General features: G+C 37.7%; 1 protein-coding gene across 5 annotated transcripts in view; it reads left to right on the forward strand.

Annotated features, from left to right (window-relative positions):
* Positions 1–17220, forward strand: part of DOP1B (DOP1 leucine zipper like protein B) — an 80313-nt gene extending 63093 nt beyond the window's left edge. For all 5 annotated transcript variants that reach the window (XM_060770354.2, XM_060770357.2, XM_060770356.2 and 2 more), the window contains exons 27-37: positions 674–818; positions 2056–2138; positions 2258–2367; positions 7907–8053; positions 8749–8810; positions 9021–9149; positions 9745–9881; positions 10520–10575; positions 11047–11205; positions 12858–12987; positions 14206–17220. In XM_060770354.2, the coding sequence (XP_060626337.2) occupies positions 674–818; positions 2056–2138; positions 2258–2367; positions 7907–8053; positions 8749–8810; positions 9021–9149; positions 9745–9881; positions 10520–10575; positions 11047–11205; positions 12858–12987; positions 14206–14463 (1416 nt within the window). In that variant the 3' untranslated portion in view covers positions 14464–17220. The remainder of the gene's footprint in view (positions 1–673; positions 819–2055; positions 2139–2257; positions 2368–7906; positions 8054–8748; positions 8811–9020; positions 9150–9744; positions 9882–10519; positions 10576–11046; positions 11206–12857; positions 12988–14205) is intronic.
* The last annotated feature ends 771 nt before the right edge of the window (positions 17221–17991 follow it).

Below are 17991 nucleotides of genomic sequence, written 5' to 3' on the forward strand. Positions count from 1 at the left end.
GAAAAGTTAACTGGAGTAGCTACATGATATTGGTGATAAGAAATGCATGATTAAAATAATAGGAGATGTTCATATGAAAGTATCCCAAATTTTTGAATTGGTTTAAACTTTTTCAGAGGAAATGCCATCTTCATGGTCGGTCCTGCATTGTGCATAGGATCAGACTAAATTACATCTAAGATATCTTCCAACTTGGTTGTTCTATGTTTTGAAATCAGCAGAACACAGCTGTAACCTGTCACCTAATGGGATAATCAAGATTGCTAGTATTAAAATGTAAAAACTGTGTCATGATTTTATAGATAATCAGAAAATACCATAACTAGGTACTCTGAAAGGTTGGGAAAATCCTATTTGTTTTAGCTGTACTATTAAGCTCCACTTAGGAGTGAAGACTTCTGCTTTTATCAAAATAACTTCACTGTCTAACACCCACCATACTTATCACCAGCAACAGTTTATTGATTTGAGTTTGCCATGACAGCATATTTTGAGAGATTCTGTATTGCTTAGCATCATGTGAACATAGTTTCATGAATTAAATAATGTGATTGTTGTATTTCCATTTTACATTTATTACAATAAAATAATACAATTTTCATAAACCAAAAATTCCTATATCTTTTCTGTATGTAACAAATGCTTTCCTGTCTTGCCTTCTTTGCCCTTTTAGGAGGTAACACAGAAAATATTGGAAGCTGTGGGAAATGTTGCTGGTTCCTCCTTAGAACAAACTAGTTGGCTGAGCAGGAACCTGGAGGTGAAAGCCCAGCCTCAGGTCACTTTAGAGGAATTCAATGTTGAAGATGATTTGTGTGGTAAGAGAAACAGCAACCATCAAGGAGAAAGTATTAGTGGGTTTGTTTTATTTATATTCCACCTTTATCTCCTGAAGTGAACTCAAGGTGATTTACAACAAAGTAACAACACCTAAAAAAAACCACACCAAATAAAACAATCCAGTTAAGACCTCCTCCTTCTGCTGCTACTGAAGTCAGTTTCCAGAGTCTTGCCTGAATAAGAAAGTAGTTGTCTTTCAGTGGCATCAAAATGTGTGTGCAGTGTTCCAGTAGAATTTTTGCAATAAAAAATATCCCTGTAGTTATACATAGCCATACTTTTTTATAAGCCCAGCTAACATCAAAGTTCAAACTCTATCGTAATGTATGTTTTGAACTTTCAAATCATGTGGTTCATTCTGCAAATGCTAGAAGGACGTGCTTTCTTTGCTGGTTTTTTATAGTCCCTGATTTTGTCAAATTTTCTGCTATTTTTGATATTGATACGGGAGGAGATCCATGGGGATGATACCGTGAGTTACCATACTGGTTAACACCAGCTACAGTGACACCGCTTTTACCTTTGCAATTTAATGATTGTTAATCCTATGTCTGCATACATTTTCTGGCCTTAAAATGGAGAAAGTGAGCAGACAATTATAATGCAGAGTTTAAGACTAAAAATGTACCCATCTACCACCCCCCATTTTTGAGGATAAAGGAGTTAACATATATGCAAAGCATCTTTCTGCACTAATCATTCTTCTTGCTTTTCTTTTTAAAGGCAAAATAGGTATACTATCAACAAAAGCAATTCTTTAGTCAAAATGTGTGAGCCATGTGCAAAGAAACATAGGGTAGATTTTTGAAAATCCACTATAGTTGCAGTCCTTTCCAATGCACCTAGAAATGAGCCCTGTTGAACTTATTCTGCATAGATTTGCATTTTAAAAGACTCAAGAAAATAATGTTTTACTTAGTGCAACTCATAAATAAAAGTAATGGCATGGAGATAGGGTTGAAAACTTGCTTTGGAAATGCCACTTCTTTTCAAAGAAAGGCAGCTTTGGGAGGGGATTGCTGAAGCATATGAAATGTAGGTGACATTTCACCTTTTACCTCACAGCAGTTTCTTTGATTTTGCCCAGTTTATTCCATTGTCTGCAGTGTGATCCAGCCTACGTTCTATCCAATTGCTTTCCCCTAAATAACTAATCCTGTTGCAGTAAAAAAAAAATCAGCATTGCCCTAAAAGCGAAAACTGTATTTTCCACAGATACTTCAGCAATACCTTCTTCAATGGTTTCTGCCTCTGCCCCATCAGTCTACAGCGTTCAAGCCCTCTCTCTCCTTGCAGAGGTGAGTGGTCATCTCCTGTGTCTTTCAAAAAATAGTAGTTCAGTAGCTGGTATGCATATACATACATACTAATAGTGAAAGAACTGTACCTTTTTAATGTGGAATGCTTTTTTCTTTAGGTTCTTGCTTCTCTCCTGGATATGGTTTATCGAAGTGATGAAAAAGAGAAAGCAGTGCCTTTAATCTCACGTTTGCTGTATTATGTGTTTCCTTACTTACGCAATCACAGGTATGTAAATAGCTCTTTCTGTGAATCATATACCGCGGGATGGGATCACACTCCCCCTGAAGATACCGGTTCACAGTTTGGGTGTCCTCCCAGACACAGCATTGAACCTGGAGGCCCAGGTGTCGGAGGTGGCCAGGGGGGTCTTTACATAATTAAAACTTGTACACCAGCTGTGCCTATTCCTTGAGAAGCCAGATCTGGCCACAGTGGTCCACACTTAGTTATATCCCATTACTGTTATGCACTCTATATGAGGCTGCCTCTGAAGAGTGCTCGGAAATTTCAGCTGGTCCAGAAAGCAGCAGTCAGGCTTTTAAACTGGGGCTGGCTATAGGGAGCGGACAACCCCCCTGTTGCAATGACTCCACTGGCTGCCAGTCTGTTTCTAGGCACAATTAAAAGTGCTGGTTATGACCCTTAATGCCCTAGACCAGTGGTTCTCAAGCTGGGGTCCCCAGATGTTTTTGGCCTTCAACTCCCAGAAATCCTAACAGCTGGTAAACTGGCTGGGATTTCTGGGAGTTGTAGGCCAAATACATCTGGGGACCCCAGCTTGAGAACCACTGCCCTAGATGATTGAAGTCCAGGCTATTTGGCTGACCGCATTCCCTTGTACGAACTTGCCAAGGCCCTGAGTTCTTTAGGAGAGGCTCTTTTCTTGGTCCCACCTCCATCTTAAGCTCGGTTGGTGAGAACAGGAGAGTGGGCCTTCTTGATAGCTGCCCCTCGACTCTGGAACTCTCTGCCCAGGAAAGCCAGAATGACCCCCCCACCCTGCTGTCCTTCCGGTGGCAGGCTAAAATCTTTTTATTCAAACAGGCATTTAAAAATGAAGGTTTTAAAGATCATGTCAGGGGCTGCTGTGATTATATATGCGTTTATAGATTAATATTAATAATATTTTATAGATTAATATTAATGATGTTTAATACTGTTTTAATATTTGTATATTTCCATATTTTAAGTTGTATTGTAATGCTTTTAATTGTGAACTGCTTTGAGTCTATGTACAGAGAGAAAAACCAGGATTTAAATAAACATAATAATAATATGAACAACAACAATAATCATAGAATCATAGAATCATAGAATCAAAGAGTTGGAAGAGACCTCATGGGCCACCCAGTCCAACCCCCTGCCAAGAAGCAGGAATATTGCATTCAAATCACCCCTGACAAATGGCCATCCAGCCTCTGCTTAAAAGCTTCCAAAGAAGGAGCCTCCACCACACTCCGGGGCAGAGAGTTCCACTGCTGAACGGCTCTCACAGTCAGGAAGTTCTTCCTAATGTTCAGATGGAATCTCCTCTCTTGTAGTTTGAAGCCATTGTTCCGCGTCCTAGTCTCCAAGGAAGCAGAAAACAAGCTTGCTCCCTCCTCCCTGTGGCTTCCTCTCACATATTTATACATGGCTATCATATCTCCTCTCAGCCTTCTCTTCTTCAGGCTAAACATGCCCAGTTCCCTAAGCCGCTCCTCATAGGGCTTGTTCTCCAGACCCTTGATCATTTTAGTCGCCCTCCTCTGGACACATTCCAGCTTGTCAATATCTCTCTTGAATTGTGGTGCCCAGAATTGGACACAGTATTCCAGATGTGGTCTAACCAAAGCAGAATAGAGGGGTAGCATTACTTCCTTAGATCTAGACACTATGCTCCTATTGATGCAGGCCAAAATCCCATTGGCTTTTTTTGCTGCCACATCACATTGTTGGCTCATGTTTAACTTGTTGTCCACGAGGACTCCAAGATCTTTTTCACACGTACTGCTCTCGAGCCAGGCGTCCCCCATTCTGTATCTTTGCATTTCATTTTTTCTGCCAAAGTGGAGTATCTTGCATTTGTCACTGTTGAACTTCATTTTGTTAGTTTTGGCCCATCTCTCTAATCTGTCAAGATCGTTTTGAATTCTGCTCCTGTCCTCTGGACTATTGGCTATCCCTCCCAATTTGGTGTCATCTGCAAACTTGATGATCATGCCTTCTAGCCCTTCATCTAAGTCATTAATAAAGATGTTGAACAGGACCGGGCCCAGGACGGAACCCTGCGGTACTCCACTTGTCACTTCTTTCCAAGATGAAGAGGAAGCATTAGTGAGCACTCTCTGTGTTCGTCCACTTAACCAATTCCAGATCCACCTCACCGTAGTTTTGCCTAGCCCACATTGGACTAGTTTCCTTGCCAGAAGGTCATGGGGGACCTTGTCGAAGGCCTTACTGAAATCCAGGTACGCTACATCCACGGCATTCCCCGCATCTACCCAGCTTGTAGCTCTATCGAAGAAAGAGATCAGATTAGTCTGGCATGACTTGTTTTTGATAAATCCATGTTGACTATTAGCGATGACTGCATTTGTTTCTAAGTGTTTGCAGACCGCTTCCTTAACAATCTTTTCCAGAATCTTGCCCGGTATCGACGTGAGGCTGACCGGACGGTAGTTGTTTGGGTCGTCCTTTTTTCCCTTCTTGAAGATTGGGACCACATTGGCCCTCCTCCAATCTGCTGGAACTTCTCCCGTTCTCCAAGAACTCTCAAAGATGGTTGCCAATGGTTCCGAAATGACTTCCGCTAGTTCCTTCAGTACTCTTGGGTGTAGTTGATCTGGCCCTGGGGACTTGAACTCATTAAGAGCGGCCAGGTATTCCTGGATGACTTCTTTCCCAATTTGGGGTTGGATGTCCTCCAATCCCTCATCCACTCCATCTTGCTGAGGTTGAAGACTCTCTTTTTGTGAGAAGACCGAGGCAAAGAAGGCATTAAGTAGTTCTGCCTTTTCCCTGTCCCCTGTCAGCATTGCCCCATCTTCTCCTCGAAGAGGTCCTATCGCCTCCTTGTTTTTCCTTTTTCTACTGACATAAGAATAGAAGCCCTTTTTATTGTTTTTAATGTCCCTGGCAAGTCTGAGCTCGTTTTTTGCTTTAGCTTTGCGGACCTTTTCCCTACAGGTGTTGGCTATTTGTTTGAATTCTTCTTTGGTGATTTCTCCCTTTTTCCACTTCTTGTGCATGTCTCTTTTGTGTCTTAGCACAGTTAGAAGTTCTTTGAATATCCATTCTGGCTTCTTTGCACTTGTCCTATTTTTTCTCTTTGTTGGCACGGTTTGCAATTGCGCCTTGAGTATTTCACTCTTGAGAAATTCCCATCCATCCGTAGCTCCCTTGTCTTTTAGTATCTGTGTCCACGGAATGCTGCTCAGCGTTTCCTTCATTTTTTGGAAATCAGCTCTCCTAAAGTCCAAAATGCGGGTTTGACTTGTCTTAGTTTCGGCCTTCCTTTGTACCTCAAATTGCAGGAGCACATGGTCACTTGCCCCTAAGGATCCTACCACTTCGACCGCATCGATCAGGTCCTCCGCATTTGTTAGGATGAGATCAAGAGTAGCCAATCCCCTTGTTGCCTCTTCTACCTTCTGGACCATGAAATTGTCTGCAAGGCAAGCGAGGAATTTGTTGGACCTTGTACTCTTGGCCGAGTTTGTTTTCCAGCAAATATCGGGATAGTTGAAATCGCCCATGACTACTACATCTCTTTTCTGTGCCTGCTTGGTCAACTGTTGGCAGAAGACTTCATCAAGATCTTCCTCCTGGCTTGGGGGTCTGTAGTAGACGCCTACAACGACATCTTTTTGAGTCCCAGTTCCCTTGATTCTTATCCAGATGATTTCAAGCTGGTTTCCCAGATTGCTGTCTTGAATTTCTTCTGCAGCATAAGAGTTTTTGACATATAAGGCTACTCCGCCTCCTCTCCCCTTTGTTCGGTTTCCCCTCGATATCTACATTCCAGCGATAGGAGTCATCCCACCAGGTTTCAGTGATGGCTATGATATCATATTTGTGGTGTAGTGCTAGAAGTTGGAGTTCGTCTTGTTTATTTCCCATGCTCTGTGCATTAGTGTAAAGACATGTGAGCCCCTGGGATCTTCCCTTGAGCTGTTTAATTGGGATTATTGTGCTTTTGGTACTTGGTCCTTGTTGTGTTTGTGCAGCCCTCCGTTTAGCCTTCTGGCGATTCCCAGACATTATGGGTAAAGTAGTGTTCGCAAGGCTGTTGTCCCCCTCCCCCGGTGGACCTAATAATGTATGCTATTAGCATTATTCTCAACATTATTGTTCTCTAGCTCTTTAGGATGTTTTTGATTCTTAGAAGTGAATTGTCTATAGATTTAATGCAATTCCGACAAACAATGCAATGTGAATAATTTTAAGATTAAATTTTGGATTTTTTGAAACAACAATATATCAGTTCAGATGGAACTATGGAAACTATTTCTTTATTTATATTTATATCCCACTTTATCTCTCCATGCGGAGACTCAAAGTGGCTCACAATCAAAAAATTACAACTTAAAACATACAAATATACAATCATTAAACAGTATATCATTATATATTATTATATATTATCAGTAGTAATTATATTTAATATATTAGTATTACAATATTGCAATATTATTCTATATTATCTTGTATTATTATTAGCATTATATTGTTTGATATTATAATATTATCAATATTATATGTATATATAATATATTATATTATTAGCATAGCACAAAATTAGTAGTTTCCTGTCAAATGCATTATGACCAGACTCAAGAACATGTTTAATTCCTAATACTGTTGAGGCTTTGTGAGTCCTGGGTATCTCTTCCTTCCATTTAGATACTATAGAGAGGGGGTCCAAACTATAGCTTTATTTCTAATCAGAACAAACCTGAGAATGACCAGCAAAGGAAAATTTGTGTCACAAGGCTGAGATGCAACTGGGCCCTTTTTATAGTCACAACGTTTTGAGCATACACAAAGTTCAGTCCTTTTGTTCTCTCTTAGTAGCAGGCACTAAGGGTTTAGAAGCTTGCATTCCTTCTCAGTAGCTTACATTCCCCCCCCCCCCCCACTTCCTGTTGAGCTCAATTTTCCCTTCAAGGTTTTATCTTTCTCTCTTCGGGTCATAAACTCCTCCTCTGAACCTTTCTCCCACTTTCATCTTTTCAGTTGAGTATCAAGGCTCTGGCTGTGCTGCTATTCTGAGTAGCAGACTGGCAGATTGAACTTTCTTTTCAACTCCAATTTCCACCCTCCCTTCTGTCTTCTTTCCTTTCCAACTTCCTCAAAACTTTATTTTGCTGATACTTTTTTTTCTAACTCCAGCAATATAACCTAGGAACACAACTATTCTGTTTTTAGGTGCCAAAGAATAGCATTAGATGTTGTCTATATTTCACAAATGTTTTCCTTGCTGATGTAACTAGCTCTATTTTAGGAAAGAAAATGTACTGATTTTCCTATCAACTTCTCTATGTCTTCTCGGTTCTTGTGGATTTTTTCGGGCTATAGAGCCATGTTCTAGAGGCATTTCTCCTGACGTTTCGCCTGCATCTATGGCAAGCATCCTCAGAGGTAGAGGTCTCTATGTCTTGCTAATCAGTAAAGCAAAATGGAATTTATCATAAGTAAAACATTGATATAAGGAATTTATGGAGTATGAGCCATACATATTAGAAAAATATATGATCTGTATATTTTGTATATGTGTTTACAGTGCCTACAACCTTCCAAGCTTCCGTGCTAGCACTCAGTTGCTCAGTTCCCTAAGTGGCTATGCCTATACCAAACGGGCATGGAAGAAAGATGTTCTGGAGCTGTTTATGGACCCAGCTTTTTTCCAGATGGACACTTCCTGCATTCAGTAAGATATATGGCTAAGGCAGTCTGGTGGCTGCTTCTGAATTAGTGCAATCACCACTGCATCATAGTGATAAAATTTAACTTGTAGTAGCACTTTTAATGTGTAGTAAGTTCATTTAGACAACATTAGGCTTCATTATAAGAACACAGTGATCCCTCCACATTTGCGGTTTTCACCTTTGCAGATTTGATTATTCATCAATTTGACTTTAAATGTTCCCTCTAGGAATCTCTAGGTCCTCCAGTATGACTCTAGACATCTTCCTCCAGTCATCCTGGATGGCCTCAAGATTTCTAGAGAAAACACCATTGTAGGAATCTCTAGGTCCTCCAATACAATCCTGTGGTCAGCTTTCAGCAGAAGTTCACTATAGAGTGATGCTGGAAGACTTAGAGGTGTTCTCTCAGGTAAATAACCCAGCAATGTATTTATTCATGGGTTTTCACTTTCATAAGAATCCTGTGCATCTAACCTCAGTAAATGTGGAGGACTGGCTGTAGTCTTTCATCACTGACATTTTCTTTCCAATACTTGATTTTAAAGAAATTTGAGATTTGTGCAGGAATACAACTGTTAATCTCAATCAAAGTAGATTCATAGAATAAGTAAGATTTTATATAAATGTTGACTTACCATTCAGGCACAATTTGAATCTAAATTACATTAATCTTTACCTGTTAATCATATTCCTTCAGCTGGCGAGCCATTATTGATCATCTTCTTACACATGAGAAAACTATGTTTAAAGATTTGATGAGTAAGTCTTCTCTCATATTTTATATTTTGCATTACTATAGGATTAAATCAACATGAACCCAAGAAATTGAAACTGTTTCTTATTTACATCTTGCTATGTAATGATTTCATTACTTAGTTCCTTTGAACTGCTAATCAGTCCAAACAATCTATTAATGCTTCCTTAAAAGTTGCAGCTTAATGTTAATACTAGTTATGATCTTGATTCTAGATATGCAGAGCAGCTCCTTAAAACTTTTTCCAAGTTTTGAACAAAAAGCAATGTTATTAAAGCGTCAGGCTTTTGCCATTTTCAGTGGAGAAATTGATCAATATCATCTTTACCTACCCTTAATACAAGGTGAGATACTATTTTGCAGCACTTACAAATGTCCAGTTCTAAAATTACTCAAAATGAAACTTTTTTGATCATTCAGAGATGAATGCAAACAAAACCTGGAGTTTAACTTGGAAACCTGGAGTCCAGAGATGTGCATAGGCAATCTTTTTTAACAGTTGGTCAGAATATTTATACATAGTTTCAGTTAACATAGATTCAGTTAACAAGCAATGCCAAACTATAGTTGGAAATTACATGAAAAAGCCTTGGACTTCCATGCAAAAGCATTTAGTGAGCTATAGTTTATGCATTTTGAAATTGATTTGTGATTCTGATTTGGAGAGCAACCGGCAGCATAATTTGCTAGTAGGAGGATGGTCTTTGTGAACACTGTATCTGTGGATAGCATTTAACTCTGCATAATTGCCCCATTTACTGGAAGCCATAGTATTTTGTTACGTTTTCCTCATATTAATCTGATCTTTGAACTGTGTGTTTGGGTATAGCAAAATGATACTAATTCAGATCTGTATCCTAAATTGTCAAGGGTATAAATTCCTCTTTTTCCTGTTTTTCTTTTTCCTTAACTTTTCTTTTTGGTTCAATTTTATTCTAGAGCGATTGACGGACAACCTGCGTGTTGGACAAACTTCCATAGTAGCTGCACAAATGTTCCTATTTTTCAGGGTTCTGTTGCTAAGAATTTCTCCTCAACATCTAACTTCATTATGGCCAATCATGGTGACAGAATTGGTATGTAAATTAAAAAGAGGACCAGCAGTAGGCGAAATGACCTTCTTTGAAGTGATGCTAACTTTTAAACTTTTAAGTATCCATAACAATATCTGAAGCTCTCTTAGCATGTATCGGCAAAAAGCTGTTGTCCATCCCCATTATTAATTTTAAAGTCTTTTGAATGTATTGAAGGAGGGAAAGCGTTTTTTGGAGACAGGACATGCTCCAGACTAAATTCTGCTTTCTTTTTGCAATGAAGGCATGGAGAACCCTAACTAGATATGGCCCACAAAAGGTGAAAGCTCCCAATGCTTCCTATTATTGAATAGAGGAGGCTTCACTCTACATTTAGTTATCTTCTGTTTTCCTTTCTGAGGGAAAAGCATCCTCCTTTAAAATAATCATTTCTATAATACTAGTTCTACAGTATATGTTTACAATATATAGCATTTAGTACATGCTTCTATATATCACATGCTTGTTATATAAAATTCAACATTATAAAATCAATTTAAAAATTGGCATGCCTTTTTGGGAGCCATTTTGTGAAGGTGCCCAGGATGCGTTTTCAAAACCCCAAATGTGCATTTGCAGCTCAACTTAAGTAGAGTTAATTTAACCATGTGTACTGATGCCTTGTTCCTTCCAATATTTAGATTCAAACATTTATACAACTAGAAGAAGAGTTAGCTGAGGAAGAAGAACCAGCAAAGTAAGAATTAATATAAAGTTATATTTGACATGAAAACCAAAACAAGCAACCATCCTGAACTACCTCAATAAAAATCCCTGTAGTAGACTGTTTTGCATAATATTTCTGGCAATTATCTGGCATGTTTCATTCTTGGTGTTTATAAGATGCCGTAGAAAACTTTTTGGCTGAAAAATGTAGTAAAAGTGTTTTAAAATAACTCTTCATGAAGCAGCTGATATGGCTAGTACACCAGGCCTTAATCAAATTGCTACATTTTCAATTTTTAGAAAATCATCCCCTAGCTGTTTTCTCCCTGTTTCAGGTATATGTCTACCTGAACATTTTTAGGCAGTATATGGATTTCACTTTATTTTTATATATGTATATATATTTATTTTTAATATATATATACATGCCAGGAATGAACATTTAAGATCACTTGATTTGCTTTTTAGTCCTTGATTTCTGTTTTTTTCATGAATTTCACAGAAACAATAGCAAAATTAGCAAACAGAAAGTATCATCCGATGGCAGCAGTCTCTTGCTTGGCGACATACAGCAGAATGAACTGAACTTGTATTTATCAGCTTGTAAATTCTTGGACACTGCACTTTCTTTCCCACCTGACAAGATGCAGTTATTTCAAATGTAAGTGTGCTAAATTCATTCTTAGGGGGTTTCGAGATGAGAAACTATGTGCAAGTAATCTGAAGAAGGTTCCTTGTGCATCATTTTGTTGCAAAACTTTTGTATGAACATTTTAAAGGGCTTGTTGTGCTACTCAGTATGCTGCTCTGAGTCCCCCTTCGGGGGTGAGAAGGGCGGGATTTAAATGTCAGAAATAAATAAATAGATTATTTCATCTGTTATAAGTGTGTAAGTGCTAATGAGAAAACCTTTTCTCTGTCTGCTGCACAGATCTATTTGTGCGAGTCTCATTTCATTTTAGTTTTGCCTTTAATGCTTTACGTATTACTGCTTCTTCTGTTGTCATGATTTTGTTATCATTGTTGTTTATGATGTAAAGGTTGTTTTGATTCTTTTGGAGTGCACCTGCTTTTGGTGATGAAATTTGCTCCTTGGAAAGGATTTCATCATACCTTGGAAGTAAAATCTTCCAAATAATTATTTCTCTGTAACATAGATGAGACAGTGCATCTTTAGACAAAAACTGCAGCAACAGAGCTCCATTGTCATAGCTATATCTCATGATGCCACCCTTCAGAAATCTACCTTCTTGGCCAAGCAGTATGCTAAACAAAGTGTTTCCAAGGTAGATCCAGAGTGCTAGGAAATGACATCTACAGTCCTCTCAATTTATTCAGAGTGGATGGTTGGAGGGAACCTGTTGTTGTCCTCACACAGCTCCTTCTCTCAACAGCATCCTACTGCCTTCCTGCAGACCATTGGCTACCACAAACAAAATTTGGTTCATGTTTAGGAGCCATAAGGAGCCATGTCAAATCAGCATAACTATTACTTTGATTATTCACAAGGCTTTCCTGCAAATAATAATAGAAACGAGAGGACCTCTATGTCATTCCTGTCAGCCAATATTAAATTATTGTTTCAGTGCATTATGCCAACAGAAGTGCTACTTCTGAAATTGTATAGTAGCAGAAAATTAAGACTCAGCTTGGGTTGTGTATGCAATTTCCATAGGCCAGTCTTTCTCAACATTACCCAGGAGGAACCTTTGAAATAATTTTCAGGTAGTAGGAAACCCCTAAATAAATGTTATTATATCTAAGGCTTAAAGAAAAAGACTTTTTAAAAAGTACCATGTCTTAGAGACTCTAGTGATCTCTTGCAGAACCCTGTTTGAGAAACCAGATGATATATGGAAGCAAGCCTATTTGGATGAAATGAGAGAAGGGCCCAGCCTGTTCAATAGTCCAGGCCCTTTATCGAAATCTTGGCCCCTGGTAGCTTATCATGCATGAAAGAAGAGAGCGGAACTGGTCTTTAATTTGGTTTTAATGTATATGTTGTGTTAATAGTTTGTGCCTATGTTTTTATGTTTCATATTGTATTATTTTGCATATGTGGAAACTGCTCTTAGTCCCCTAGGGGAAATAGGGTGGTATATAAATAAAGTAGTAGTTGTTGTTATTATTGTTGTTATTATTATTATTTAGCTCCACAGATTCTTGTCCAGATGCCAAATAACTGCCCACATGTTGAAGGGAATAGGGTTGAGGTGGACGTTGATAGACTTCTTTGTTGATTGTAATATTCTCAGAAGGTATGGTCTTTTCTACAAGATGTCTAATCTCTAGTTATCTCTTCTTCTTTATTAGGTATAGGTGGGCATTTGTCCCAGAGGTCGATGCACAGGCATATAGCATGTCCTCAGATCTAATGGAAAATCACCAAGAATGCAAACCACATACTGTTAGAATTATGGATTTATTAAAGCTGAAATATGGGGTAAGTGTTACATTGCACAGTTAAACCATTGCATAAATAGTTTTGAATGGCCAGCTAAAGCTATAGTTGGAAACATCAGAGCTATGAAATGTTGAATGTTCTTGTAGAACAGGCATGATAAATGTATACTCCCCCAGATGATGATGGACTGCAGCTGAAATAGCTTTCTAAGTATCCTTCACCATTTACTGTGTTAGCTAGGACTGAGCTGAAGTCCAAAAACATCTCGAAGGCGATATGCTTTCAATCTCTGATGTGATAAGTACAGGGAAGTCCTTCGTTGTTGGTAGGCTGTCTTTACAAATAATGTGTCAGTTGTGAGAGGTTGGCATAATTGTTAGATAGAAATGGTACAGCATTTCTAGTCATATGAAAATACTGTTTGATGAACATGAGGAAGATTGATGGCACCTGAGTAATGGCTGTGAAATTTCATGAAACAATACTTAAAGGGATGTGATAATGGCTGAGTCATAACTACATGAGGTGTATTGCAAAGAGGTTGCATCCGCCACTGTTCCTTACTGGATGACCTATCAGAAGAATGAAAGAATCTATCTCTCTCCTGTTTGACTCCATGTGACTATCTACCCATGTTATATATGATTATTTGATTACTCTGATGGTTTGCAATGACAAGCTGAAAGTGGACATGTGAATCCTGTTTGTACATTTTGTAAATATTGCAATAGTGAAGATTAAAGTTTCTGCATATTTTGGATGAAAACTTGAATCTGTGAGTTTACTAAACAGTATGTAGATAAGGTCAAATGCTGCCAATTGGACTCTGCTGATAGACAGGGTGAATCATATGTTTGCTCTGAAAGGACTTTGCTGAATTTTGCTTGCCTCTGGGACACTTGCTATCCAGCTTGCAATAGTTCAGGGAGGTCTTGATTTGGAAACTAAAAATCATTTTGCAAACCAGCATCCCATGGAAATAATAGCATCATTTGACATTTATCTAGTAAACTTGCTGTGGCAATCGTACAGCCCCATTTCCCAAAGGTCACTGCACCAATATTGGAAGAAGTGAGGAGGAGAATTAAATTTGACCAAGCAGCGAACTGAATTGATGTGAATTGAGTACAGCAGAGTGAGTTAATAATTGTAATAACTACAAATAGATGTGTTCAAATAATAGTGCCCAAACTACATCACAGAGTGAAAAAAAAATCTACATATGCATTAATAATCTGAATGTTTCATGTTTTACAGGAACAAAATACCAATGAGAGAAAAACAAAACACCACAGCTTCCCTCTTTTGGATCTTCATTCCATATCAAATATCACACAGCTAATGCCATTCTTCAAGATACTAAGCTGTGCTTTTAAAACAGAGAGCAATAAACCACACAGCGTAAATAACTCAAAGTCTCGCAGAATGGACTATCCTTTTGGCAGTGGCACAAGGACCTTGAGATTATTAGAAGAGTGTGTGGAACGTGATTTTATAGAAAATATGGAAAATTAAACTTTAAATAGAGTTCCATTATATGAAGTTGTAGTTATCATACGATTGCTTACTGAAAGGCTGTAAATACAAAAATGAAATGTTTTAAAGTTTAAAGTTTATCTCATTTTGTGATTGTTTTCCCTTCCAATGTGTTCTACAGCTGTTCTGTGGATTATTGACTTGTTGCTCTCATATTTGTGGGAACAAGTTGGAATAATTTATGCATTTCTTAAAATGAAGGGTTTTTTTTTTACTTTGAAAGAAAAACAAAGCATACTTGAGTTACTCATAGGCAACAGTTTTGCTTCTTATCTGATCAAGATTGGCTTTAAGAGGATTTCAGAGTTGAAGGACACATTCAAAAGCAACCCTCCCCCCTAGAAATATATAGCCAAGACTGACATATTGGTAGATGAAGACATTCTTGTAAAACTATTTTAGTTCTCTCTCTAAACATCTTCGCATTAGCATTACATAGTTAGCATGCTATTAATCTTTTCATTCTAACAATTCAATATCCCATGAAATATTTGTATGACTTCTGACATAACTTTAACAGTTGTAGCCCGGAAGCTTATATTTACTCATCTTACTGAACCAAATAGGACTCCCGTATAGGAATGGCCTTTAACCATATATTTTTGCTGTACTTTTGGAAGACATATTCTTCCAAAATTAAGAAGAAAATTTCTTATATGAATATTTATTAGACTAATTTGAAATTCCTGATTGCCTTTTTCTGGTTACTCAATTGATACTAAATTGTCATAGGCCTATAAGGGTTTTTAAAGAATATGGTGCATAAGGACAGTACAGATCATGCAAAATATGTGTATATCTTTACTGCTATGCTGCATTAGAAGTATATAATTTTCTAAGCAAATAGTTTACAATTCTGTGCTGAAACATCTGTGCAGATATGATAGTTATTCTAAGCGTTGCATAAGAATTAAGACAACACTTTATATTGTGATTTAATTTGGAAAGGCATTTGATTCTAGCCCTTTCTTTTTAAAGCAACCATTATAATGCATGAGTACAGCCAGGGAAAATATTGTTTAGAACAGCTTCAAATGGTAACAAAATGAATCTGTATACTAGCTTGTTCTATATATTTGTTGTATATTATATTTACTGTTTTTGTATACTCTTCTAAAGAATAATATTTCTTTAGCATGTCTTTCTTCTCTTTCCAACCTGTCCCAGTATTGAGATCTTGCTATAGATCTAGCACCTTTCACTAACATTCGAACACAATCCAGCCAAATTTGAACCTAGTGGGAAACTAGGACAGCTACTTAAATTTCTATTGAAATCAGTGGAGCTTTTCCCAGACTTAGGTTGGTCTGGATTGTGCCCAGTGTTGTTGTGCAATATTCTTGCAACCAATGTGTGTTCCGATGTTTAATGCAAGTGTTTTTATATTATCCTTGTCACTCCCTTTTTCTAAGTATCCAATGGTATCACAAACACCTGGTGTACAGTATGAAGGTCTCAGATATACTGGCTAGATTTATTTCAGCACTTAAAATAGGTGACTTACTTGCATATTTTTACCTACCTATGAGTTAATAATAGGTATTTCATATTCATTTCAATATTGGTGAAATGTGGAACACACATTACAGGCTTTATTGTTTACTGTCTTTAAAAGGACTAAAATTAATCATTATTCATTTGTTAATAATTTTGTAGACTGATGGAATTAAGTTTATAAACTAAACTGTATTTTTCATTATGAATGTGAAATCCAACCCTTCTGAATGTAAATTATTTCGCTATTTTGATCACTGATGTGAAGAGGTCGTATCTATTATAAAGCAAATAATGCTGCTCAATATTATGCATTCATAATCATTTGGAACCCTAAACATTTTCAAAGTACAAACAAATGTTGCTAATGCTCAGGGAAACAGATACTTGTCATTTACAATGCCAGTTTTGACAGGAACTCTCTCTTGCTCTATTTTGCTTCTATCACTACTGGTCAAGTGCAGCTAAGATGAGGTATTTCACTATGCGGTTAACTATAGAATTCCATCTTCACCACAGAAGGGAAACTTAGCATCATTTTAGTAACTTTTTCCACTCAATTTTATATCCATCTTTGGGGGGGGGGTCATTTTCTCTTCTATTTCTTCCATTGCCTTTGAAACTATCCATAATATCACATTTATATTTTCTGATATTTTTATCACCTAACTAAATCAACTGCTTTACCAAAAGAGCTGCTGTCTGGTTTCTAATAGGGATCATTTTTGCATAAGGTAGATTCCACTAAACTACTGACTATGTCACATTTGGTCTCACAAAATGTGTTTTATGGAGGAGAATTGTACTTGTGAAGTTGGAATCATGATCCCCTGGAAAATTATAATGTTTTTGAGCGCATTCTGTCCATGGTTGCACAGCTACCAATTAATTTAATCTAAAAATAATATTTACTTCTAAACCTTAAAAGCAAGTTAGTTTGGAGATAACATTTCAGTTTACTACTGATAACTATTTGCTAACTAGCAATATTAAATAAAGAGTGAAAAACTAATAATTGCTTTTAATGGATACTATTGCTGTAAAATTACTGATTGAGTAGATACAATCTTAGAAAATATACTCCTTATGAAAAAAGAAGAAACTGGGGATATATTTATGTTGCTTAAAATTATTGTCAAAGAAGAGTCAGAATTGTATTTGGCAATTGAAATCATGGCTGCTGTGTAAGGCTGTAGTGTGTTTTGAATGTAAATTTCATATTAAACATTGTGTTTAAATACATCTTAGAAAACCAGAGGGTTTTTTTCCTGCTTCTTACAATTTACCATTTAGATTTGCATTTTTTTCTTATTTATTTATCATTTTTACTTGTACCCTGTCCCCCACAACATTACAAGTCATAATATAAGGGCTCTCAAAATAACTGCATATGTTTGCAGGCAATCCATTTCTATACTGATAGTTTCGTTATATATAAGTGTATGTATAGTAGAATGAGTGGGGGTATGGCAGCCATTTCTCCAATAGGAGAAAATAAAATAATAAAGGGAAATCATAATAATTTAGAATAAAATAGAAGATTCTTGTTCCTACCTGATCCAGGGAGTTAATTTGCAAGCATGCAAAACCTGCAGATGATATTGATTGACACAGGGTCAGTGTGCTCTGGCCGATGTTTGTTCTATCCGATGTTGACATAAATAAGAAGTCAACAGTCGGAAGGCCGAACAGGGTATAGGGTTACAGCCTGTGTTGGACGGGGTTACACTCCCCCTGAAGACGCAGGTTCGCAGCTTGGGTGTGATCCTGGACTCCTCGCTAAGCTTGGAACCCCAGGTTTCGGCGGTGTCCAGGGGAGCATTTGCACAACTCAAACTTGTGCGCCAGCTGCGCCCGTACCTTGGGAAGTCGGACTTGGCCACGGTGGTCCACGCTCTGGTCACATCCCGGATTGATTACTGCAACGCGCTCTACGTGGGGTTGCCCTTGAAGACAGCCCGGAAGCTTCAGATGGTCCAGCACTCGGCAGCCAGGTTGCTAACAGGAGTGGCA

Source organism: Anolis sagrei, chromosome 3 (genome assembly GCF_037176765.1).
Source record: "Anolis sagrei isolate rAnoSag1 chromosome 3, rAnoSag1.mat, whole genome shotgun sequence".
Classification (NCBI taxonomy): Eukaryota; Metazoa; Chordata; class Lepidosauria; order Squamata; family Dactyloidae; genus Anolis; species Anolis sagrei.